This window comes from Rhipicephalus sanguineus, chromosome 10, assembly GCF_013339695.2.
Source record: "Rhipicephalus sanguineus isolate Rsan-2018 chromosome 10, BIME_Rsan_1.4, whole genome shotgun sequence".
Taxonomy (NCBI): Eukaryota; Metazoa; Arthropoda; class Arachnida; order Ixodida; family Ixodidae; genus Rhipicephalus; species Rhipicephalus sanguineus.
In genome coordinates, this window is record NC_051185.1 from 17,747,261 (window position 1) to 17,774,702 (window position 27,442).

General features: G+C 49.0%; 1 protein-coding gene across 1 annotated transcript in view; it reads left to right on the top strand.

The window, feature by feature from the left end:
- The first annotated feature begins 2,682 nt into the window (after positions 1 to 2,682).
- The window catches only part of LOC119407156 (ATP-binding cassette sub-family D member 1), a 98,388-nt gene continuing 73,628 nt past the window's right edge, over positions 2,683 to 27,442 (top strand). The window contains exon 1 of the mRNA XM_037674021.2: positions 2,683 to 4,062. Within this exon, the coding sequence (XP_037529949.1) occupies positions 3,007 to 4,062 (1,056 nt within the window). The 5' untranslated portion in view covers positions 2,683 to 3,006. The remainder of the gene's footprint in view (positions 4,063 to 27,442) is intronic.

Below are 27,442 nucleotides of genomic sequence, written 5' to 3' on the forward strand. Positions count from 1 at the left end.
TGAGTGTTCCCTTTAACAGTGGACCGCACTGTACAAGCAGCATCCGAAATGTACAATTAAGACATTGAGGAATGGTGCGCTGTGAACTTCACAAATCAAAATGTTAACTATAGAGAGATGTTACCTAATTACGTGAATTCAGAGATATGCAAACTTTTGTGTTTCCATATAATTGCATTGCCCAACTACTTCATGCCATGTTTGGGTCAGCAGCTATTGCACTGTGCTCATACATACGGTAGTATGAGGGTGTGGGTTTGATTCCCAGCCACAGCAGATTTAGATGGGAGCAAAATGCAGAAATGCCTATGTACTCCAGATTTAGGTACGTGTCGAAGCACCCCAGGTGGTCGAAACTAGTTCGGAGTCCCCCATTGCGGCACGTCGCATAACCTTATTGTGGTTTTCGCCTGTAAAATGCCACAATGAAATTTTTAACCTAACCCAATTACTACCTTCATGGTAATGCAAAAGTTCAAACTGCGCGAAGAAGACGGGATGGTAAGAGGAACACATACACACACAGACGAGCGTAGAGCTGCCCTGCTTCCTGGGCTCTTGTGTATGTGTTCCTCTTACCGTCCCGTCTTCTTCGTGCAGTTTCAACTTTTACGTTACCATGAAACGACTAGCCCAACAACATGTATTGCTTACCTTCATGGCCCTTTATCATCACTATAACGCTAGCGAAATCATCCAGTCTTTCATGCGACAATAAAGATCTAAACTTTTCTGGGTGATTGAAATGGTGAGGGCGATCTGAAATTTTGCACGCATTAAAATTCTTCCTTGGTGTGGTTTTCACTATGGTGCATAACATATCTGGTGACAAGGCTTCCACAATTGTTCGTACCGCAGTACATTTGCATGGTTGTGCCGATATAGTAGAGGTGTCTCCGGAGGGTTGTCCTCGGGAAAGTCGACGCCGGCGATCAGTCCGTCGTCGTCGCTGCCGTACTGTGGAATGGTTATGGTGCCTTGGCTCTCTTCACAGCTCACTTGAAGCCACTCTGGACTGAAAAGACATAAACATCAGATAACAAAGCCAGTACCACTGTTACGTGCAGAGTGTATATAATATTCATGCAGCTGCTTAAGGTTTCAGTTGGATCTCAAGTGGGTCCAGTTACTTCCACTGCAACTGGTCACGATGCCAGTTGCTTTGCAACTGGAACCAGTTGCTTCCATTGCTGGGGCTAATTGACCTGCAACTGGGACCAGTTGATTTGCAGCTGGAACCAGTTGAAACCAGTTAGATTCCCAGCTACTCATTTTCACCTGGGTTAAATTGGCATTAACATTTATATATGTTAAGCAGGAATGGGAATTTTATACTTGTAGTAGCTGCCTTGGCTCCTGGGTTCTTGATTGGCCTCTTCCATGGTTGGGCAGGGATCCTCACTGTTCCTGCCCCATTGTAAACAAAAATGTTTTTGTTGATTTGCTCTGTGGTTCACACCCACTACAGGAGAATGGCCAATTAAGATAATTAGTCAGGTGTGAACTGTACAGCTAATGAGAAATCTTGGTGTTGATAGAAAGGTATATGACATAACAGCTTAATAATTATAGCCACCTGCATTGTTATTGTTTAATGAGCTAGTTTACAACCACGATGTGGCAAATTAACAAGAAACGAGTGAATATATCTTAAAATTATAATTGAAATAACATTTCACTTTCAATGTTTCCGCATGGCAAAAAATAATAAAAAACATTGCATGAAACGCTAAACTGCATGTTGCAGGTATGACGAGAAAATTAATTAAGAAGCACGATTTGAAAGGCATGGAAGATGTCATTAATGTACTATCCACTACTATCCTTGTCCTCTTTTAATTGAAAAGATACGTGATAATCATTGAGATGAAGTCATTGTTTATTTAAATATAACGTACCCGTCTTGCGAATACTCCGAGCACGCCAGGTTAGAAACTTTGTTGTCCAGCGCTGCAGATATAAATGGACATTGTGTCAGATGAGAAAACATTAATCTGTTCAACGAAGACCGTAATGAACAGTGAACGGCAGACCAGTCGGCGTCGGTGCGATGTGCCTGGAATACATGTCCAGTCTTTGCAGGTCTTTGCTTCCCCTAACTTCGGGCCACTGCGGGTTGTTGCGCGCCTCTAGCGTGCTCTGCAAGCGCTGCTTCTTGAAGAACTCCTGCACGATGACAAGTTCTGCTGTTCACGTAACGTGACAATGCCAAAAAGCGTCCTTAACGTAATGTTAACGTTGGCCTGACCTGTTGTGCCTTCTGCTTTAGCTTTTTCTGCACCCTTGATCTCGCGCCACCGGTCCAATTCATAGCGAAAACATGCGTCGTCTGCTACGCGCGAGAGCGCCACCACTAGTGACGCATTTGGGCGCGCCTTAACACACAGTGCGAATAGCGGTGACATTTATTTTTAACCTACAAGCTTAAGCTTTGCAAATATAATAACCTCTCTTTATTAGTAGTAGATATTAGTGTTGTTTGGTGTGTTAAACATAAGAGAACGCATGCGCTTTTTTTTCAGCCGGGTGAAGATACTTGAGACTATTTTTTGTCTCGCAGGAAGATTGTTTACAAGCGCGTACGCTATGGCGCTGGGCGCTGCAGTCGGTGAGTGAAACGGCGCTCCCGCAAAGTTGTCAGGTTGGTTAGGTGAGGGATCTATCGCGTTGCTCCATTGCTCTCCGCATTCCAGTCGGTGCGCCGTAGCTGTCGTGTGCTCTGCGTGTGCGCTGGCCGTGTGCGTGTGTGAGTGTGTGACCGTGAAAGGAAGGAGAGCCGCGGCCGCGTTACTGCGGGAGCGGCGGCACAAGACCTGACCCGGAGTGATCGCAAGACGACGAAGACGACGCTGCTCTTCGAGGAAATGGCGTTTCCCGTCGTCGTCTCCGTTTCCAAAGAGGGCACGACGGCGAGCCGTCTTTCGTGAAGTCGCTGTGCCCTAACACCACCCCCGAAAGTGAGTAATAGCGGAGCAGCGGCTAACGTTAGCCGCGCACCACGCAACTATGACCAACACCCTGTCAAAGCTGATCGAGAAGTTCTCCGAGTCTCATGGCGTGCCTCGGGAGCGCATCACTCGGGGCATCGCGGCCGGCATTTTCGCCGCGTACGTCATTCGTGTGGGCTACCCGCTCCTCTCGAACGTCGCCGAGTCTCTTAAAAAGAAAGCCCGGGCCGCACAGGATCGCATCTCCACAACGAGCCCGGAGAAGACGACCTCCCGACTTGAAGTCGCGGGTTTGGACAGCGTGACGGACCTCGCTCTAGCCGCCGTCACGCCTGCCGACGCTGTCAAACCGGACAACAACAACGTCAGGGGAGCGGCGAGTACGCTAGCCGCTCTGCGCGCGTTCCCGGCCTTCAACAAGACGTTTCTCCTGCAGCTCTTCAAGCTCCTCCGCATCATGATCCCCGGTGTGCGAACAATCGAAGGTGCGCTCCTCTTGCTACACACGCTTTCGCTCGTTTCGCGCACCTTCCTCTCCATCTACGTCGCTCGACTCGAGGGTCAGGTGGTCAAGTTCATCGTGCGCAAGGACATGACCCGCTTCGCGCTGCAGCTCTCCAAGTGGCTGCTAGTCGCGATTCCCGCAACTTTCGTCAACAGCCTGATCAGATTCTTGGAGAGTCAGTTAGCGCTCGCGTTCCGCACAAGGCTGGTGCGATACGCGTACGGACTGTACTTCAAGAACCAGACCTATTACCGCGTCAGCAACCTGGACGGTCGACTTGAGAATGCCGATCACTGCCTCACCGAGGACATCACGACGTTCAGCCAGTCCGTGGCCCACCTCTACTCTCACATCACGAAGCCCCTGCTCGACGTCGTCGTCATCACGTTCACGTTGTTTCACATGGCGCACGAGATGGGAGCGTACGGAGTGCCGGCGCCGGCCGTCGCCTTCTGCGCCGTCGGCGTGACGGCCCTGATACTTCGAAAGATGACGCCCCGCTTCGGCAAGATGGTCGCCGAGGAGGCTCGTCGCAAGGGATACCTGCGATTCGTACACTCCAGGCTCATCGCGAACGCCGAGGAGATCGCCTTCTACGGCGGCCACAAGGTAAGGAAGCCTTTTATTGCGGCATGTTTGATTGACATCTGAAGGTACTTGGTAGTGCGCGTCACCATGGTGAAATGAACACATGGTAAATTAGAAGCCTTTTGTTGCAGCAGGGTTGATTAACATTTGAAGCTGTACGTCACCATGGCGAAATGATCACAAGGTAAAGAAGCCTTTTATTGCAGCAGAGTTGACATTCGGGTCTAGTTAGCAGTGCGTCACCACGATGAAGGTAGCTCGAAGCAGCAGACATACAGCGAGTTATAGAGTTGTCCTACAGTACAATTTCAATCGCGATTGTGACCGATCAGCATCTTGATTGGCTTATTCGCGCAAGATGTGGAATGTATGGAATCAGTCGCGGTCGACAAATTTGCTGCCGATCGGGGCTCGATTGAAAGTGCACCAGTGTTGTAGACACGACAAGCAATAACTAAAATTTGTACCGGTGTCACGACGCACTTTCGATTGAAATCGAATATTTCGCGACCGTGATTGGCTAATCTTTGAGCTTGCGCAGAAGGGCCAAAATGGCGATCAAGATATCAGATCGAACCCGATAGGAACCGAAAGTGACCCGTGTAACGCCGGTCTTGATTGAAGGAGAATGAAAAGCTCAACATGAACTAACTGCACGGCCGCCCAAGCAGAACATCAATCAATTAACGCAGACCGCACTCACACACATTAGGTTGGATCCAATGTCAAAGTGAAAGCGTTAATATACTGCCAATGTTTAGTGTTTCGCACGTGGTATGCATATTGCGCAGGCTTCTCATGTTTCACTGTAAAGCACGTTCGATTGCGGCAGGGAACGCGTCATTACAGGCAGTAGTTGCATAACCGGTGTCAAAGCCTGTGTCAAACGGTGCTGATATGGATTTAGGTGAACGACCGCTGGACCATCAGACATACCTAAGAAATACGGCTTGAGTCAATTCGTACGTAATCGGCGGTAATGCTCATCGAACGCCGCCATCGGTCTACACACTCCGAGCACAGACCGCGCGCATGTCAGCTAGGTTTAACACAGATCGACTTAATTCGGAAGTGACTTCCCGTGCGAGCTGTTACAGCTGTATTAACTCAGTCAGTTCGTTTGTACGTTCAAGAATTAAACCAAATTCTCCTCGCTTCCAAACGTCCAAGAACTCGAGGCAACTGGACTTAAAACTAAAAATTGAACTCGTTTCAACCGAAGAAGCGACTGAGGCATTGGCGAGACGTGCGATTTCGACTTGTTCACGAGAATTCAGGAAAGGATTATAGTTGGGCGTGATAGCGGAGGGCGCATTTACGATACGCGCTGGAAAGAGAGAAAGACCTCGCTGAGTGGATATGAAAAATGCAACAGCCGGGTTTGTTTACATACGGAAACACGCATGCCTTGGCCTGGTTAAGGGGGCAGGGAAGCTTTTAGCTCGGGGACAGCACACCGAAACACGCTGAAGTGCTCTAGACAACCGCATATATACAAGTGTGTGTGTGTGTGTGTGTGTGTGTGTGTGTGTGTGTGTGTGTGTGTGTGTGTGTGTGTGTGTGTGTGTGTGTGTGTGTGTGTGTGTGTGTGTGTGTGTGTGCGCGTGCGTGCGTGCGTGCGTGTGCGTGCGTGTGCAACGTTTCCTGCTAGTAATTGTTTCTGAGGCAGGCGAGATCGGTAAAACACATCGTCACCGAACAAGCCGCAGTGATCTTAATTGGTGTTTGTGCTGTTGGATGTTTGTTGAGTGAAAACTGAAACTATCAATAACAATTGTGCTTCTGAGTTCCGCTAAAAAGTTGTATGCTCAGGGCAATAAACTCGAGAAAGTGCGCGCTATTTCCTTCCTAGAGAGTGGTCGCTACGCTGTCGCAGTAGCGTGATTTACAAATGAGGATTAAGACCCCGTTATCCATATTTATAGTGCTCCTTTTAAATGAGAGATGCGCATGTTACAGCGAGTGTGTGTATATGGTCGTGTTTACATGAGTAGGGGCCACGCAAGACTCGTCGTTTCTCTCTAGAGTCGGGACTGCAGCGAAAGTTCGGTTATAACGAACTCGGATACAGAGAATAGTCTCTATATCGAACTTTTGCATTTTCTCTGGGTGTTTTCAGCGCCTGCATCGATATAACCGGATACATCAAGCGAGCACTGATTGCGCCTTGTGTTCAGTCATCTCTCAGGCTTGACATTGTCGTTATATATATAGCAAATGTTTTACTACCTTAATGAAAACCAGCAGATAATGAAGAAAAGGAAAGTATAGCGGACGTTAATTGTACTAGCTGTTTTAAGTGTATCGCAGTAATTGTGATATAGATGTGAAGAAAGTAAAGTGGACGAAAAGACAACTTGCCGCCTGCAGGGAACCGGACCTGCGACCTTCGGATTACGCGCCCGATGCTCTTACCAATTGAGCTACGGCGGCGGTCGCCCCTCGTCCACATTATCGGGTATTTATGTGCATGAAACCCGGGAGTCTTAACGCCACTCGTAGCCATGGCGGCGAGTGTGTAACACTCTTTCATTTTGCCAGATGGCGTCACGTAGAACGTGAACCTTTAACGGACAGCTGACCAATAAGCGCTCGCACAATGCCTGATGGCATCAAGTCTGCCGGGACGACACCCTCGCTATGAATGAATGAATGAATGAAGGAATGGAATTTTGAGGGCCCGTTTCTTTGTCACTGGCTGTTATGGGTTAGTATTTATTTTCAACATGGCTCTGGAACCTTGCTTGTATTGGAAAGGGGGGGGGGGGTGTTGCCCACTATCAATTTTGGACCCAGTTCACTGTATTCACGAGCGCTTGTGAATTCCTCCCTCCTGCGAGGATCGTCGAACCCGTTGCCTCCAGCTCAACAGCGCGACGCCCTGTCACGGGTCACATGTAACGTCATTCGCAGTAAATCACGTTCATGCTGAATGTCACTGCGGTCTTGCGTTCCTGGTCTCCCGCGGCTGCTGTCTCGTGCACTGATGAAACTCAGCACTGCCGTCTGCCGAGTTCCATCTAGCAATAAAACGAATCGAACAGGTATTTAGGCCAGGGAAAGCACAGAGTGCGTTAATTGTTGTCTTTAACTCTAGTGTACTAATTGTGACGTAAATTGAAATGAATTGAACGAAAAATCACCCTTTCCGTCGGTGGGATCTGAACCCACAACCTTGGAATTATGCGGGATTTACATGTATAGGAATGCCCAACGAAGTAAGTGGACGGGGAGGCGCCTTCCGTCGTAGATCAATTGGGTAGATCATCGCACGCGTAGTTCGAAGGTTGTGGGTTCAGATCCGACCGACTGAAAAGGTGGTTTTTCGTCCCCTTCAATTCATTTCAAGTTGCGTCACAATTAGTAGACTGCATTTAAAGACAACAATTAACGTCCTCTATGCTTTCCCTGGCATAATTTTTCGTTGGATTCACTTGGCTAGGTCCAGAGTCCTTCGTTGTGTCTAACGTATAAGCGAGCCCCTCGTAAAAAAATTCCCCTTCTTTCGTTCACTTGAAACACTCAGTGCACGGCGGGGCGCATAGTGACACGCTGTGCTTTTGTCGTCCTGACTGTCCACAGTAATATCATATAAGCACAGCGTGCATAGTGGCACTCTGTGCTTTTGTCGTCTATGACACGGTGCAGTGCCCTCCATGGCGCGTCACGTGACCGCTAAAGGGATGACTGCGCACGCCGTCTATGGGCTGTACGATAACAGGACTGTATGGAATGGGTCGACGTAGCGGTTTTTTCTTCTCATCACGCACGCGGGTCGTCGAGTGCAATGCCCACTCGCTCGGCTTCCTGCTTCTGTCGATCGTGTTATCTCTCTATATATCACACTCTTTCTTCCCTCCCCCACTTCTCAACTGTATACGTACATGCCCTCCTCCTCCTCTTTCCCGTTGTACCAGCACCCTCCTCTCCACCCCACCCGCCTCCTTTGGGCCCCCGAGGCGATTGCGCCTACGGCATTCGAAATCGGAATCCTTCTCGCCAGACACGACTGGGTTGAACCGTTACGTGTAGCCGTCGGCTCCTGCCTGCTGGTAGCGGCGGTCGATTTTATTACATTTTTTTTATTATTGTCATTTTTTGTTCGTTGGTCGTCTCTTCGGCGGTATGCCCTTGGCCGTTCGCTTGCACTCGGCGGAGGACGTTGACTGAGTGTTTGCGCTTCGCAAACGCTGAGGCAGCTGACGGCGTCGCGAAGCCGACTCCACGGAGCACGCGTGGAGTCACGTGTCACTCGCACGAAGCAAAAAAAAAAAACACATATAAAAAAAGGTACACGGCTTGGTTTCTTCTTCCTCGAAGCGATCAAACAGTGTTAGTCATTTGTCATCCATATATTACTCTGTGCGCACGGAGGCGGCATGATCTTCAATGTACGTCATTGTGACGTCTTAACCCTTCCCGGAGAAATCGCTGGCTGTGTCTCAAGAACGTTCCACTTTGCAACGCACGCATAGACGTGATTTTAACATCTGGAATGGATTCGAGCGCAGGGACACGAGACGACTGAACGAGCGCCTGTCTTCTCCTGTCCCGTCTTTCTTTCGCGCTCAAATCTATTCCAGACTATGAACCAACACACCCAGCAGAACCATTCTATTAAGTGATTTTATTACGTCTCTGAACCCATCTCGGGATACATTGTTGTTAGTTGTGTTTGCATTGCCCACGTACCCCCCCCCCCCCCCCCCCCCCCCGATTAAGTCAGTGTATGGGAAAGATTTTGCTCCCCCCCCCCCCCCCCCCGTGCTCACGCCTATGGGTGGGGGAGGAAGCGCTGTGGTAAAACGTGCCCTCCAACTCTTACCCCCCCCCCCCTAATAGAGACCTATGCCTATGGTCATCATGGTTAAAAAATAGTTTGAAGCTCACTGAAGACTAGGGGATTAAATGAATGAATGAAAGTGCTTTATGTTTTTTTCTTTACATGATCATAGATATACAGATATCTAGGCAGATATCCATGGAAGACTAGTTTCCGGTCCAGTGGCGAGAATAAAACAGACATGTCAGTGGCAGAATTTAACAGCACTGCATTCCAGTACATATCATGATTTATGATAAGCAAAAGTCTTTGTGAAATGCGCTTAATTAAGCAATGTAAGTAAGTTAGAGACGCTGGTTAGCGATTACGGAAGTGGACAGGTAAGCGCTGTCCTGTCCACTTCGTTCTGTCCGCGTCTTCAGTGCGCTTCGAACTTACTTTTTAAAGGGGTATTGACACAAAAATTTTCAGTTATAGTATTTTTTTGTTTTTGCGTCAAATGGAAGACGAAATCCTCAAGGACCTAGAAAATTTAATGGAGTGAGTGCACACTCTGAAAAATTAATTACGGCATGTTTCTAAGAGCTAGTTTCGGTTCCTACTGTACCCTGACGTCATGATAATAAGGTGTGAGGTTCTCGTCACGTGCTCTGTTGGTGACGCAGAAGCGGCCACATTCGGTGTTTTGGTGACGCTCAAGCGGCCATTTTGAAAGTTTTGGTGGCGCGCAAGCAGCCATGTTGTATGTTTTGTTTGGTATAACCTGGCGCGTCATCACAACGGGTCTTACTGGTGCGTGACGTCACCAAAATAGGTGGATAGCAAAATGACGTCTTCCGGTTCGATGCCTAGCTCTTCGCTGTTTCAAGGTGTGTGCCGTTCAGTGTATTCGGGGAGAAAACACGTACTCTCTGCGACGCGGCTGTTACCAGTTATCTTGCCTCCTCCCCGATTACACTGAACCGCACACAACTTGAAGCAGCGAAGAGCTGAGCCTTGAAGGTTCAGGGAACCGGAAGTGCTGTAGCAGACGACGCGCCGTTTTGCTATCCACCTATTGACACTGCACCCTGACGTCACGCTAGTATCGATGTCAGTAAGTGCGCCATCCGAAAATTGACTTTAATATCAAAATGAAATCTGACTAGCACTTACTGAGCTTCAGACTTGCTCAGGGCCGTCTCTGCATGTGGGAGATATGTATCGCAGAGTAAACTTAAAACATGAACGTCTACCGGCTGGCCCAACTCGCCGTCTTGTTGCGATATATTGTGGTCATCGTCATCGTGATCATCGTAAAGAGGAAAGCGGTCGCGCTGCCGAACGGTCGGATGTTGTGGCGTGATCGGTCTCTTTCTCGAAGACGACGGGGTGGTGGTAGCGATTGCATCGTGCACCAACGCCTCGAGCGCGAATGGGGAAACGGTCGACCTCCGGGGGGTAAGGGGGGGGGGGGTGGCACTCGATCCGTGGCGGGCGTTACGGTGTTTGTGGGTCGCCCGGGCCGGCAGTGGTTCGCGTATAATCGCGCACCTACTACCCTTGGGGCTGCAGTGCGCCCCGCTTCGATCACACGCCCCCCCTAAGGATATTGCCGTGGCGCTCTTGTGGTTGCGCGCGCGCGCGCGTGTGAAAAATGGAGCGTTCTTTCGCCGCTAGGTGGCGCTCGTGTTTTGTAGCGAATAGAGTTACTGTATATGCTACTAGGTGTCATATACAGTAATTACTCTAGTCATTTCCTAAGCTTCTTTGCGGCGCATCAAAGGACGTGGACACCAGAAAGAAACGTACGACGACACACCAGCGCTAACTTGCAACAAACGTCTACTTCCTTTTCCAGCAGTGTTTGTACCGCTCACCATCACGTGACGCGTGTGCATTTCATTGTTCCAAACCATTAAATCACAGGGCACTTTTGTTTTCGAATCGACCTAATCACTTAAGCATGCTAGGGAATTCACACTGTAAACAAATATTGCAACTCTCTCTCGCATAACGAAATCGATAGGTTGCTGGCACATGCGTCACGTGACACATATGTTACGTGCTTCTGTTATTAGCCGCGTCATCTCGCACCTATTGCTATTCAAGATAAGTGTTTCATTGAATTTTGGTTTGCACCTGCATTCCAAACAATGCAGGGCCAAGAAGCCGTCAGCCGCCACATTTTTATAACTTCGTTACAGTGCTCACGCAACCTATCATTCACGCATCTCCCGGTTTGCCCTATGTAGCTTTTTCCACGTGTGATGGGAATGCGGTAAACCACACACGTGGCACATTTGATGTACTTGTTTCTGTGCTTTTTTTTACATAGTGTTGCGGGGGGGGGGGGGGGGGGGGGGGGGAGGGCTGATCCCTTCTGGCCTCGTCTTCCTGCAGAGGTTCACAAGCTTGTTAGGCGCAGAAAAAACAACGTGAATGTTGCTCTCTTGAGCAGCCTTTTTTATTCTATGGGAAACACCATGAATATCGGGTATGACGGCATACTTCTTATTTTCACTGCGACACGCGTCATCCGCAAAACACCCTTTTGCCTAACCAAAATTTGCAAAAATTAGGGTGTAAGGGTGTTAACCTTTAAGGGGTAATGCTCTAACTAAACACCCTTTAGGAGTTAAGGGTGTTATGGGTTATCGAAACACCCATGGCCCACACCACAGCGTGCCAGATGATAACTGGGACTCGCTGATTAAAATGTCGTTGGATCTTAGGCGAGTTTAGATTAAAGGGGTACTGACACAAAAATTTTGGTCTCGCGTTTTTTTGCTGCAATGTGTTGCTGGAGGCCTGTTAGTCGTAACACGGCACATCGTTTGCTGCAGCGCGCGACAGATAATTAATTACAGGCTCCTCATTACCGACCAGTGTCAGTTTCGGTTTCAAAAACTACAAGCCTCCGGGTGCAACTATCACCACCTAGCGGCTGCAGCGCTCGATCACGTCAGCACACAGAAGTGTGACGCACTTCCGCGCTGTTCGCGTCGTCTCCTCGCATTCGCACGCTTGCCGCACGTGCTGCACGATGTTGGCGACGATTTCCTTGAGACACCTACAGCGCAGCGGCAAGCGCGTCAAAACAAAAATGGCCGCTACGACGTCATCACAACTTGTTGTACCGGCTACAACGGTTACGTAGGGGAAGTAGGGGGGTCACCTCGGGTCACCTCCGAGGGTGTCAATGCAATAGGTGCGGCCTATAATGCTGGATCGCGCACGCGAACTTCAATATTCATATAAAATACCTTCCAAGCTTTATTCGCTGTCGATATTTCGCAGATGGTACACGCACGTACACGGAAATCGATCCAGCAGGCTATCTCGGCCGCGAAATTTTGTGTCAGTACCCCTTTAAAAGATATGTCTCTTTTAGGGCTATTTACAAGCGTACCAGAAATTTACGCGTATTCTCTTAATGTTTAATGTTCATTTATACGGAACAGAAATATCTCCACCGGCACTGAACGGCGGCTTAAGATACTATGGCTATATATACCGGATGGTCACTGTAAAGCTATGTAGCACGAGCGCTCCGTCCATGTCGTGTTTTACCATACGCTCTGTTGGGCGTGCGGTTTGGCGCGTGCGTGCACCTTCCATGCTGATGTCATCGGTAATTGCATGTTTCCCGACTGGTAGATTTTATTTTTCACATTTTTCAGTGATAAGGGTGTTGAGGCCATTGGAAACACACGTGATAAGGGTGTTAGGCCAGTGGCAACACCCTATACGTATGGGTGTTTTGATACGTGAAAACACCCTTTTCCTACGGTGTAAGAGTGTTAGTTATACACACGGCAAAACCCCTTAAGGGTGTAAAGTGGTTTACTGTGTGGAACGCCATCCCTGTGCTTTTTTAAGCAGTCCTTCCGCAACTGACACGAGAACGTGGCTTGGGTATCATGTAGTAGTACCTAGTAGTATCCTATCGTAGTAACCCTAGTAGCGCCTAAAGCAACTTGATCTAGCCTAGAGTCACTTTATATGCTACCTTTAAACGAACCGTATAAAGTAACTAGTAGCGCCGTCTAGCGTAATGAATAAATCTGCACAAGGGTTCTTAGGGGTAGGTTCATGAACATTGTGGCAGAACAGCGCAGAATACCTCACAGTGAAACACACAGGACACAACGCTGACTACCAACTATCAACTCTCAACGCGGACTATCAACTACATCGTTGTGCCATGTGTGTTTCACTGCCCCGTATGTTGCGCTGTGCTGTCATCATGAATAAATCTGCCCGACATATTCGGTATTGGGTGTCAAAGACAGTTTTGGCAGCATAAATGAATCTTCGGTAGAGACCGGTAAGTGGAGGCTGGAAGATGCGGTGGCGAAAAACTGTGAACGCACGAAATCGAAAAAGACGTGTCAGCAACAGTGAAAATTGGAAACACACACACACACACACACACACACACACACACACACACACACACACACACACACCACACACACACACACACACACACACACACACACACACACACACACACACACACACACACACACACACACACACACACACACACACACACACACACACACACACACACACACACACACACACACACACACACACACACACACACACACACACACACACACACACACACACACACACACACACACACACACACACACACACACACACACACACACACACACACACACACACACACACACTGTGTGTGTGTGTGTGTGTTGATTTTCGTCTTGGTAATAGCTTTGTATTATATAGGTTGTATGTTTATACTTCGCTTCACTAGACCCGTGCTTTTTTTTTGCTTTCGAATTTTGCATCTGGAAATGTTTGCTTTTTTTATGCACACCGAAACAAAACTGACGGAAGGCTGCTTCTGGAACACCAGTTTAACCCACATAGGGTACTACGCACCTCCTCTTGGCAGCTGGCGAGTTTATCTTATCTACGCGACCGTTGGCCGGGCGTCGTATTATCACCGCTGCGAGGTCGCGATAAGGCGTGCAGCGATGAACTTTGGCGATGTCATGCTTCACGCGTTCGGTGTTTTCTTCGTTGCCAGATAGGGACAGTTTGATTCGGCAATTAATCCGCGCTGCTTGAGATGAATAGCGGGAAAGAGATAACGGATAGCCTAGCTGGCCTGTGTAGCTTGGCGCGTAATAAGGTGTCGTGCTGCGAACTACCTCAAGGAGAAAAGTGGTTACGACGCAATCCAAGGAGTTCAGAACAGTAAATGAAGAGCGTTCTGAACTCTTCGCCTTGAGTTGCGCAGTAATCACATTTGCCCAAGAATGAACCAAACTAGCCCGAAAACGTGTTTTGACAATCTCGAGGTCGCGGGCTCGATTCCCGGCCACGCTTGCGTCCGCATTTCGCTTGGGACGAAGTGCAGAACATAATAATAATAAATTGCTGGGGTTTCACGTCCTAAAACCACGATATGAGGATGAGAGACGCCGTAGTGGATGACTCCGGAGATTTTGACCATCTAGGGTTCTTTAACGTGCACCAATATACTATAAGCACACGAGGCCTCTAGGATTTTACCTCCATCGAAATGCGGTCGCCGCGGCCGGGATTCAATCCCGCGACCTTCGGGTGCACCAGTCAAGCGCCATAAGTATTATACCACCGACGCGGGTGAATTGCACGAACACTCTTTGATTTTGGTGCACTGAGAGAACCCCAGGTGGGTCAAATGAGCCCAGAGGCTCCCACACTATACGGTCTGTCTCATAATCATTTCGTGGTTTTGGCACGTAAAACTCCGGCAGTCGTTATTACTATATTAGATAGCGGGCATAGGTCACGTGATGTCAGTCTTGCACGGATATGCACACTGGGAAAATTACTTCCAAAACTCATACATCGAGTGACAGCGCTTACTTATCAAGGTCAAACGAACCGCTTTATTAATGATAGTTCACGCGAACATGCGATACCGTCTAAGGGTGGACATAATCAGGGTCAGTTGTCTCATCACGTGCACTCGTGTGTAAGTGCATTCTGTACTTTGACCGATACGGGTAATCTCGTTGTTAAATAAAAAGAAAAGAGAACAGGTATGGGTAATAAATATATCGAAACACCTGTTATCTACAGAGGCGCGATGAACACTGCGCCATTGTGCTCTTATCTTTGCTGAAGAACGGTTCTCATGTCGCGTTTTGTAAAATTGTCCCGCCAGCTGGCAACTTGAGGACGTCCGCATATTTGCAGCTTTTGGCAGTGCGTGAATTATAGTGTTGCGATTTGCTTATCTTACCCCTTTGTATTACCCTGCCCAGTCAGCAACATCTAGTCCTCTCTCCGTCACACCGGAGAGAGGACTCCGGAATTGGCACCGGCGGCACTACAATTTTCTCATATAAACAACTGCCCTAGCTCAAGCCAATAATTAAGTTAATTAACGTGTTTTTGTTAATTGGTCACGTCAATGTCATTTTACCTGCGGAAAAATATTTCCGCCTGACTGTCGTAGAATTTTTATCAAAAATCTGTATTGCCTCAAAGAAAAATGCACCCTGTATAACATATAACTATATAACACTATATAACATGACGCCACATGAGTGATGTCATCAGACGACGTCGTCGTTGCTTGGTCAAAAGTGGGCCGATCTCGGAGGCAGTGCAAAATCACGTTGAGTGCAGAAAGTTTTTAGAGGAAAGGGGGGGGGATCTATGCAGTCGACTAAGAAGCAGATGGCTTTCGTCGTCTAGTCATCTTGGGCAAATGCACAAGCGACCGCGTAACTTTCCTGTAACTTCAATTTCTTTTTTTTTTTTTTGAATTATTATTACGGAGGTGATTTGACGTCTGCGCCACATCTTGTTCTCATCTTCTTCGCAACAGCGCGCTCGTGGACTCGACACGCGTTACTTCACAAGACCAGGAGAAGGTTCAAGGTCAAACGAGCTGTGTAACTTGCGTGAAGAAAGCGCACAGACGTAGCCGGTAAAAAAAAAAAAGAATAATAATATTAAAAAGAAACGCCTTCCTGTACAATAAAGGCCTGAACCACGGTGTAAGAATATTCAGGTGTTGACACTGCGCGCGCCTAAGCGGCCAGAAAATGTTCGGTCGTCGGTCCGTTGAGCGGCGCGCCATCTAATGGCTTGAGGCGGAGAGCGCCCGCGAGTAGCCGAATCACGGTAGTGCTGCGTCATCGCCGCCGCTCTCGCCGTTCCCTCTCCTGTTGCTCTCTCGATTTCGCCCCTTGACGCCGCTTGGCGGTTGCACATTATCCAGCAAAATGGCACAAAAAAATGCACGTTATCAGCAGCATGCGCGTTGCTATGGAGACGACTGCCCCGCTTTTCGTAGCGCCCTCTGCCAGTCATCTGATAAGAACCCGAACATTATCTGGACGCGCGTGGATTGCGGTTTCCCATGCGTTGGGGGAAGAGTGTCATCACCATAGTATATTCTTACACCATGGCCTGAACACACGTACGCATTGCAGCGTGTCAGCGCGGCGCCGCGCCCTCTCCCAACGTTACTAACGTTGCCCTCTCCCTATGGAGAGGGAGGGGGCGCGCAGCTTCGCGTATCCGCGCGCCCTCCCTCCCCATAGGGAGAGGGCGCGGCGCCGCGTCAGAAGGTCACGCGCTGACACGCTGCAACGCGTGCTTGTGTTCAGGCCTTGAGGTGGTGTGCTGGGCCAGTTGGTGCAACATATTGTAGATTGTGTGAGCGGAAAGCAGCAGGAATGGAAGGAAAGAACTCGACAGGACAGACGCTCAACTTAGAACCTGCAGTTTATTGGAAACGTTCCTCACACGAGAGCACAGAATCGCGCATGTGCAACCACCTTATCACCAGAAAGACAAAAAAGGCCAACAGGAAGGTTACTTATCCGAACTGATATGTACCTGTTGTGTCAAGTTATTTCCCTCTATTCCTTCCTGCGTTGGCCTTGTCTTTCTGGTGATAAGGTGGTTGCATGCATGCGCGATTCTGTGCTCTCGTGTTGAGGAAAGTTTCCAATAAACTGCAGTTGGTAAGTTGAGCGTCTGTCCTGTCAAATTCTTTCCTTCCATTCCTGCTGTTCTCCGCTCATACAATCTACAATACGCCTTCCTGTAATTTACCACACAGCTGGTTATGTAACTATTCTCCCGAACGTTCCCAGCAGGTAGTAGAGAGTCGGTTTCCCTTGTAACTGCCGATCAGATAACGCCAAGCTCGCCGTCTCATTTCCTTGTGTGGTCTGTAGCTCACGGCTATGAAGCGATAGCACCTGCGCCAACGTTGGCGCGAGCAGTTTCGCAATGTGAAGGGCATTTATTAGAAGATTGTGTGGGTGAGGCATCTGCATATATTTATTAGGAGCACGACGCAGTCGTTAGCTGTCTTGCGCACCAATCGAAGCAACGATGATGGTGCACTCGATCGCTTTAGGAAACCAGACATTCGCAAATAGTCTTCGCACCGACGGCACTGAGAAGTACTACGGAAAAGTACCAAAGTACCGGAGGGTGGTGTGTCGCTAACCACTCGGAACCTTCGCCTTGAGCCTTGCAACAGTACGCCCGCTTACGCCTGGTAAGTTGGTGTAGCACTTTTCCTCCCGTCACACGACCCCTGGAGAGTGCACGAACATCTGCGCCCAGAAGGGAAGGGGCGTGCCCCTTCAGCAGTGGCGTCGGAGAGAGAGAGAGAGAGTTGTGATATGTGTCATTCTCCGTCGGAATGTATTAAAACTTTTTAGCGCAAAACATTCTATATATGGGAAAAAACGTACTGGGTTCCCAGGACAACTTTTTGGATATAAGCATAATAAGAAAACCACCTTTTGAGCTGAAATTGGGAAAGGAAACCTCTGGTGAAGGAGAGGAGGGCATGCAGACTCTCACGTGAACCTAAACAAAGACGAAACACGAAGTGTAACAATAACTTGTTTTCAGAAACGTGTACAATGTGTGAGAGAAGCCTCTATTTACGCGCGCGCACAAACCACCACTAGCTAGTGTTGTTGGCATAGTCGTGCGGGGAGGGGGGGGGGGAGGTGTAGTACGCTAGAGGGAAATCTGTCGATAGTGTCTATGGGAGCTGCAACGCATGACGCGCTCCACCAGCATGGGAATGATGGTTCGTGGATTTGCCTAAATTTCGTTATTTCGTCTCCGTGTGGCTAATGGTGGCCTGAATCCGCTCTGACGCAAGACCGCGTTCAGCAAAAGTTCGGCTGTTTTCAATTCACCACCTTGACCCTTTTAGGCTCACCAATTCAAATAAGGCTCACCTGGTTCACAACGAGCCGTTTTAATCCGAAGGAAACGCCAAAAGAAACCAATAAACAAAGCCGCATTCGCGAAGATTATTATAGGCAAATGCATGTGCTACCCATCATTCCCACGGTGACGGAACGATCTCAGCGCCAGATTTTTCTGCAGTAAATATTGTAGGAAGCTCTGTGCGGTAAAGGATCGAGCCAGTCATGATCGAGAAAAGAGACCCTGATCAGTTCCGAGCGCGATCAAAAGTGACCGTGTAACGACGGTATAACCCCGTGCCGTTAAACGATGCTCTTTTGTTCTGTATATACATGTATAGGTAGGTACACAACAAGCCAGCGTTGGCTCGGCTTGAAACATTGTCTTTTCGTTCCGTGGTGTGTGTGTGTGTGTGTGTGTGTGTGTGTGTGTGTGTGTGTGTGTGTGTGTGTGTGTGTGTGTGTGTGTGTGTGTCTTCGACCATCGCCTCTCCTCTTCCCGCACGTCGCTCTATTTTTGACGCATGCGTGGAAGTGGGCGTGTCAGCCGTTCATGCTGCATCCGCGTCTGTGACTCGTCTTGCGTGGTGACGAAATGGCCCAGTATTGGGAAAGGAAGTCTGCCTGCACTTGCGGGGCGTTGCTCGCACTGGTGTTGGGTTGGCTGCGCACCGATCTTCGACGGTGCACATCCTCGAAACTTGGAGTGGAGCATGTCCCTCTTGCGACGGCTGAAAAATATATATATAATAAAAAGGTGAGGGGGAAATGCGAGAGAGTTGTAGTACTACCCGTTCTCTCTCTCTCTCTTTCTTCTCCCCCCTCCCTCCTCCCTTTTTGTTTTATTCCACTGGCTTCTTTATTATTCCTCTGTTTGCTACGGTCTGCTCGCATCGTGTTCGAGCACTCTCTGTTTACATTTGCGTTCGGGATGGTTTTTTTCGTTCGGGTCCCATATCGCTGTTCGTTCGTGTGCGAATATTCTGCTAGCGTGTCGGGCGAAGAGGTGGAGCACTAATGGATGTTAGGCGGCTTCAATCTGTCTTTCTTTTCTGTTCTCCCTATGCAGTATTTTATTACTGTTCCAGTCTGGTTGCCACCTGCCACCTTACACCCCCCGCGCGCGCGCACGCACGCACGCACGCACGCACACACACACACACACACACACACACACACGCGCGCGCACGCACGCACGCATGCATGCATATATATATATATATATATATATATATATATATATATATATATATATATATATATATATATATATATATATATTGCATGTCCACTGATTAGGATGTTTTCTCAATTTCCATTATTTGCTTACGCAGTTGCCCCCCTCTCTTCTCGTTTCGTTGTCTATTTTACCGTCGCTTATTTATTCTGCCGTGCGTATACTGGTTGTCTCCGTCTGGCGTCTCGGCCACCCTGGAACGATGACTTCGCGCTGACTCGCTTCGCTCTTCATGCTTGGGAGAGTTCGCGACGGTGTGTCTACGGTGTTCTCCTGTGCGGAACGTTGTACCAAATGCGGCTGCGCGGCCGGCTGGAGTCGCGGGGCGAGCGACTTTCCAAGTAGGAGGAAAACGCTCGGAGAGTCGCGGGGAGTGGGGCCAAACACGAGCCGGGTTTGGTTGCTCGCGGAGGAGGAGGAGGAGGCCGAGCATGGCAGCTGGTGGTCGTCGTCGCAAAGCGTGGACCGTCGCTTTCTGCACGAATGATTTCCACTAGCCACGACTAGAGCCTGCTGTCTGTAGTAGTCAACGAGTCCAAGTTATACAGTTCCTTGGTGTCGTAGGCGTACGCGCAGAGTTCTTTTCTTTGCGCTACTTTTTGAATTATGCGCTGTACAACTAGCTTATCACTCTGTCCTTTTGCAGAGTTCTACATTCGGGGTAGCAAAGATGCACCGTACCCCCCCCCCCCCCCCCCGCGCCCCTTTCTCCTTCGAACGATAGAGTCCGAAAGAAAAACAAGATTTGCAAAGATGCAAAAAATGAAGACTAACCGATGACGTGCTTTCTCACAACGGCCTGCGTAAAGTTGGCAAGCAAGAAAGTTCTTGAAATGAAACATCGAGGTTCATTGGCCGTCACTATCTTCAGAAACCTGCGTTGTCGTGATCCTGCATGCACATTAAGGATTGACGGGATAGGTCCGACTGGATAAAAGTATGTTGCTAACTAGGCGCCTCATCACGTGACTAGCGGAGGGGAGGGCGGCGGTCACCTGCGAGAATGAAAGACAAGAAAAACACACACACACACACACACACACACAGTTCAGACACGGCGATTGTGTAAGAACGGCGTTGGAACGCCATTCAATAGCAGGAAAAGGCCTCGTCGGTTACGCAAGAAAATGTCGGCGCACGATCTGGTGTACTTCGGTATTGCGCAAAATCTATAAAGCTCGAGCAGCGACACGTCCCGGGCGCGTTTCGACGGAGGCAGAATGTTGGAGGTCCATGTGCTTAGATTTAGGAACTCCCAGGTGGTCGAAACTATCCGGAGCCCTCCATTGCCCTATACGGCGTCCCTCATAATCATGTCGTGGTTTCGGGACGTTAAACCCCAACAATTATTATTACTAGGAACGGCACAGGCAGCGGCACGGTTTTGGGAAGATGGTGAAGGACCGTTGTCGTATACATGGCTTGCACGTGACGTCATGGACGCAGCTTCTGAAAGGAACTGGGACTCCACGATGGCGGCTTTGACGACAAAACAAGTTGCGTAAATGTGAAAACGACGCGGCAGGAACGTCTCTGTGCGTGAGTAATGAATGAACCTGAATGTTATGTATTGATAACATGAATGTGACACCGGAAACGTCGCGTCCCCACATGCTGGTACTCCAAATACGGCGCTTTCAGTGACGTCAGCGCATTCTCGTTCTTTCGTTTGCCGCCGCTTTTTTTTTTTTTTTTTGTGTCGCCCCGTTCGTTCGAGGTCGGGCGCCCGTTCTGCCCTGACCTTGACATTGCGCCACGTGTAAGAGGGAGAGGAGGAGGAGGGGAAGGCACAATGGAGTCGTATGTGTATAGTGGCATCGCTGCAGCGCGCGGTGAACCGTAGAATTTGTTTTTGTTTTTGTTATTGTGTTATTGTTATTGTTATCTTCGGCGTGTGGAAACGATGAGAACGACCATCGAGTGCGTTCTGTATATCACGAAGTGAGTAAGTACATCGCGTTTCATACCCGAAGTGTTGCACTGCCTAGTACGAGGACGCGAGTTCGATTGCCGGAGGACGCACATCGATGGGGTCGAAATGCAGAAACAGCCGTTTGCCTGTAGGTTTGGGTGCGCATTCAAGTAAACTGAGGCAATCAAAATTATTCCGCAGCCCCCACTGTGCTGTCATGATGCCTCATAGTCGTATCTCGGTTTCTGCACGTAAGACCGCATTATTATTATTATTATTATTATTATTATTATTATTATTATTATTATTATTATTATTATTCAGCGAAGCTTCTATGAGTTACAGATTTCGGTGGCGGCGGCATCTACGCGACAAACCATGGCGCCTGCGAGCGTACAGAAGTGCGGCCTAATAAAATTGCCGGGCTTGCTGGTTCATAGTCTGGAATAGACTTGAGCGCGAAAAGACGGCACACAAGAAGACAAGACGACTAAACGAGAGCTTACTACCAACTGGTTTTATTCGAAAAAAAGGAAAGACAAAACGAAAAACAAACGAACACGGAAATATAAACGTCAGTGTGTTTTCGAGGGAGTGTGTATCATCATTTGATTGAACGCAATTTTTGACAAACTTTTGCCGTGTCTTACAACTTCTTGATGTGTGCGCAGGCGCACCTGTTGTGTACGGAGCTTTATATTTACGTGTTTTTTCTTCTTTTTTATGTTTTCGAATAAAACTATAGTTGGCAGTGAGTGCTGGCTTAGTCGTCTTCTTCTTGTGTCCCGTCTTTTCGCGCTCATATCTACTCCCAGAAATGTGGCCCTCTCAGGTGCGGCGGTCACATGGGAATTTGCGCCACTTTCCAGTATTTAATTGACGCGCTATAGGTCGTGCGCTTGTTGGCGATCAGTCGTTTCTGATACGGCAATCTTATCTTTTATCGAGGTCGCTTGTCACTTCGCGTTGCCGCATTTCATTGTTGCCCATCACCGTCTCATTTAATTGTTTCACGCGTGACCGTCGTTGTTGCCTGTAGCGACGGAATTGTTGCGCTGCTAAGCAGGGGCGTAGCCAGAAATTGCGTTTGTATGTGTGCGTGCATATATACGCAAGGAAAATTAAAAATTTCCGAGGGGTGAGGGTGAACCCCCCCCTCCGTCCCCCTTGGCTACGCCCCTGCTGCTAAGCTCGTGGGTGAAGGTTCCATTCCCGGTACGCAGCAGAAAAAAAAGTTGGGAGAGAGCATTGCGCGCATTGCGACAGAAAAGAAAAATTACACCATCTCCCGCTAAAGGGGACCATGAGGCGATGCGAAGCTGGAGCACTTGCACGATCGCGTTCCGTTGGCGTTCGTTGGGCATGCTACCGACCTCGCGTCGTGGAACGCGAAGAGGGACGCTACGCGCGTCGTATCTTCCATCTAGCCTGGCCGTTAATTCTCACAGGGCGAGCGGGGAACGCGGTCGACAGGCGGGCGAGAGGGGGGCAGCGTAGGAGAGGAGAGAGAAGGGGAGGGGACGCGCATGCGCTCGAGCTCATCACGGCGTTGCGCAGGAGATAATTTCGGCATGTCTAGCCCGCGTTTCAGAGGAAGAGTGGAAAGGGGGAGGGGAGAGGGAAAGTGGAGAGGGAAAATGGAGAGCGGAAGTGGAGAGGGTGAGTGAAGAGGAGGTGTGTGGAGAGGGTACGCGCATGCGCAGTAAGGGTGGTCACGCCGCACACCACCGGATTGAGCTCGGCCTTAAGATACTTCGCATCTAAAATAGTTCAGGCACGCACACGTACGCCTAGCTTCGCTTGGCTTGGTCTTGATTTTCCCGATAGGGGAAGGGCTAACGTTTTTTCTGTACATCATCCGGGATTTTTCGATGATTGACAACGCCGATTTCTAGCTCGCAACTGACGACGCCGACACCGCATTTTCTGCGACACGGGTTCTCTAATGCCATCGCTTGTTCTTCTTTTTCTTCTTAGTCGATTTATTGATCCTCCCACGCACCCCCCCCCCTCCCCTCCGAAACCTTTCTGCACCTAAAGTGCTTTTGCACCGCCTCCGGGATCGGAGGCATTGCAGGCTTTCTTCACCTTCCCCTGGTCTTGCCCCTTGATCGGTCTACCCATGACCAGCTACAATGTCATCTGAGGATGTTGTCATGTGAAGTCACGATATGTGACGTCGTGGTGACGTCATGATGACGGCACATATCGTGACTTGACGACGCAATAGGACGACGTCATCACTTGATTATTTTTTTTTTTTTGCATCACTCGTGTTGACGCCACCGACGCGGGACGCCGACGCCGCCGACAGTCAATTTTCTCGTTTGATGAGGCATCTAACGCTGTCGCCTTAGTATATAAATGAGCTGCCACTTTGCGCTGAGCTGCGCGGTCATTGACACGACGGCAGTCAACGTGCCGCGTGTGCAGCCGACGTGTACTAAATATGCCTTTCAGCCCATCCGTTCACGACGGCTGGCTCGGCGCGCGGCTCGGTCCTTGCATTATCGCGCACGAAGCGCCCCGCGTATCACGTGATTGACGCGTCCGCGGGTCGTACGTACGCTGTACACGACAGGTGCGTGCCTGACGAGGCGACGCCAGCTGCTGCTGTCGAACAGAGAAGGCGACCTTAATAATCGTCGTCCCTTGATGACCTTTCATAATGTCTGCGGCGTCGCGGCTTCCTCTTGTGGCGTCGGCTGTTCGCGATTGTTAGGTCGCGACCGTTTAAGTGCCAGGTGCCGAAAGGTTAAAAAAGTTGAGCCGTGAAAGGTCACCTTCCGTCGCCACTCACTCACTCACTCACTCACTCACTCACTCACTCACTCACTCACTCACTCACTCACTCACTCACTCACTCACTCACTCACTCACTCACTCACTCACTCACTCACTCACTCACTCACTCACTCACTCACTCACTCACTCACTCACTTATAGACACACACACACACACACACACACACACACACACACACACACACACACACACACACACACACACACACACACACACACACACACACACACACACACACACACACACACACACACACACACACACACACACACACACACTTATAGACAGACACAGGCGTGCTTACAGACACACAGACAGACAAGCAGGCGTACACGGACGCACCTACAGACCGACACAAACACACACGAAATGTCCAGCAGAGGGCGTTTTTCTTCTCGGACAACAATGGAAAGCTGAACACGTCCGCGGTAGAAATAAGTAAGAGGCGGTAAGAGTATTGGTGGCGGAAAAGTAGAGATGAAGTACAAAAATAAATAATGGGGAAAAATAAGGTCATTCTGCCTTGAATTTATATTGTTTTTGGTATAATAACATAGATTTAATCAATGTAGATAAGGTATTAGGCCAACATGAAACAAGGAAGGTTTTTTTTTTCTCTCTCTTCGAGCCTGGTGGCAGACATGTCACCGCCCCGTTGTAAAGGGGACGCTCATAGCATCCATCCATCCATCCACGAGCGAGACCCTGGACAGCGAGCTACAGGCGCTGAGAAAAAAAACGGCGCTCGCTGTTGCGATCGATATATAGAAATAAAAAGGCTACGTGTTGAACAATGGATGCTTCACCTGCCTCTCCCGTACGTTCGTCCTTACCTGCCGGGCTAGGTCCAGCCGCGGCCGTCTGTGGGTTGCTTTAATAAATGACTATTCGCGTGTGTCCTCTTTTCGTTTGGCCATTTCTTTCTTTCTTTCTTTCTTTCTTTCTTTCTTTCTTTCTTTCTTTCTTTCTTTCTTTCTTTCTTTCTTTCTTTCTTCTTTCTTTCTTTCTTTCTTTCTTTCTTTCTTTCTTTTCTTTCTTTCTTTCTTTCTTTCTTTCTTTCTTTCTTTCTTTCTTTCTTTCTTTTCTTTCTTTCTTTCTTTCTTTCTTTCTTTCTTTCTTTCTTTCTTTCTTTCTTTCCCGTACACTGCCGACAATGGGCGGGGCGAGGTTAAAAGGGTTATACATGGGCGGGACCCTACACTCGTTATCCCTGCGAGTCGTTTTTGACAAGCCAGCGTTTCTCGTGCGAGCTCGGTGTGATCCCTGCGATCTTTCCTAGCTACACATGTCCGGAGACGCCCTTGAGATCAACCGACGTGTTCGTTCCTAGTGATTTATAAAGTGGAACCCAAGAAGCTGTAACGAAAACGGAGCGCACCGTTAGAAGAATAGTTAAAGGTGTACTGCACACCATTTCGAGACATCGCAAAAAGGACATTTTTCTTTTCCTTGGTACGCAGTGTCAGCGCTCTCCACACACCGGAGTCGGAGAAACCGTATAAAATATTTTAATTTGACTTTGAAGTTTTCGTCGCTGAACATCTGCAAGCCAGCCCCACTGCAATGGACATTATCCCGACGAGTCAACACAGTTCCCCCGAGTATTGGCCTCGAGGAGTTACGGAGTCGCCCTCTATCGGACGCGCCTCGATTGCGTGCTAGGCAGGATACCGCCGGCGCGCTCCCCATAGGTTTTGCTGTCGGCGCTCTACAAAAATACCTCGCGGAAGCCCTCCAGGGCATTTCCGTAAGTACTTTCGAAATGAACTGTGTTCTTTACTGTCAAAATAATCATTTTCGACGAACTGAAAGCACAAGATAGTCTACAGTCGCTGTCTCATTGCAGAAAACCGAGCTCCCGCTTCACGCGGTCACCGCGTTGGAGACCCCTGAACCGGCCTCTTGCGTGAAAGGTAGTCACTCGCTGAGTGCAAACTATGTGAAATATCTCGTTAGAGTAGACTGCCTGTATAACCAAACGGAGCATAACAGAAAGAAGCCTCAAGCCAGCGATCGCACGCGTTCGCGACGACTGACGGTGCCTCTGCATGTAAGAGCGTCTGCATGTATGTTCGTACTGATGGTTTCGCTTTTTCTACGAGCGCGTTTTGGCACCGCGCTGTGAACTTTAGGCCGCAAAATATGAGAATTTGTGAGTAAACAAACAACTACTGTTGCGCGGACGCTATCAGAGCAGTTCAAAATCAATTTCCTTACAACTGCGGCTTCGGTGCGCATGGCAACTTTGTGATCTGCCGTCCCGACGATTCAGTGTATTTTTTTTTTCTTTTTCGGTCTAAATTCGGGTACGTTTCAATGTCATTTGACAAGTTGTCTCAAACTGCGTATTGATCGGTCTTCTCAGCGGGCAAATGCCGCTGCTTCTGTTTCTTTATTCAGCGCATTCGTTTCGTTTGGTGCTCACACAAAACGTGAGCAAATGCGACGCATTTTTTTAATGCTCCTTAATTATCGTTCCGTTTGCGTTCCAGTGAACTTGCCGCTCTCTGTCATCAACATACGCATAGACCAAAGCTTCACCACTTCGAGATTGCTGGTGGAAGGAGAACCAGTCTACGAGACCGAGCATGTAGTAGCATGCGACGCTTAGCTAGGAAAACAAAAGAAAATACAGCAACGTTTGCCGGACTTGTTCTGCAAACGTCGGCTGTGAACTATAATAATAATAATATCTGGGGTTTAACGTCCCAAAACCACGATATGGTTATGAGAGACGCCGTAGTGGAGGGCTCCTGAAATTTCGACCACCTGGGGTTCTTGAACGTGCACCTAAAGCTAAGTACACGGGCCTCAAACATTTTCGCCTCCATCGAAAATGCAGCCGCCGCGGCCGGGATTCGATCCCGCGACCTTCGGGTCAGCAGTCGAGCGCCATAACCACTAGACCACCGTGGCGGGGCTCAGCTGTGAACTAGGACCCACATGAACTTGAAATAGCGGTGAATAAAATAGAAGTTATTGCAGCAACCAGCAGCCGCAAAACAGGATAGTAATTATTTGGCGTGTATCCCAGCAATTTTGGCAGCGGTGTCGTGTCTAACGCCAACAGGGTGGCATCTTTCCCACGTAAATAAATGAGGCTCCAAGAAAATACATGGGGTTGGCCGGTGGGCCGATCATCGGTGGGCCGATCACGGAGGCAATGCAAAATTTATGTATCTTATGAAGCAACGCATGCCTCATCAAATGGGAAGGTTGCTCGTCGGCGTCCCGCGTCGGCGGCGTCAACACGAGTGATGCAAAAAATAATCGTCACGTGATGGTGTCACCATATGACGTCATCATGACGTCACAGATCGCCAAAATATGTAGCATCATTATGACGTCACAAAATGTGACTTCACATGATTACGTATGCACACGTCATGGTCGCTTTGCATTGCCTCCGTGACCGATCACGGAGGCCGTGCAAAACCGCGTTAGGTGCATAACGCTT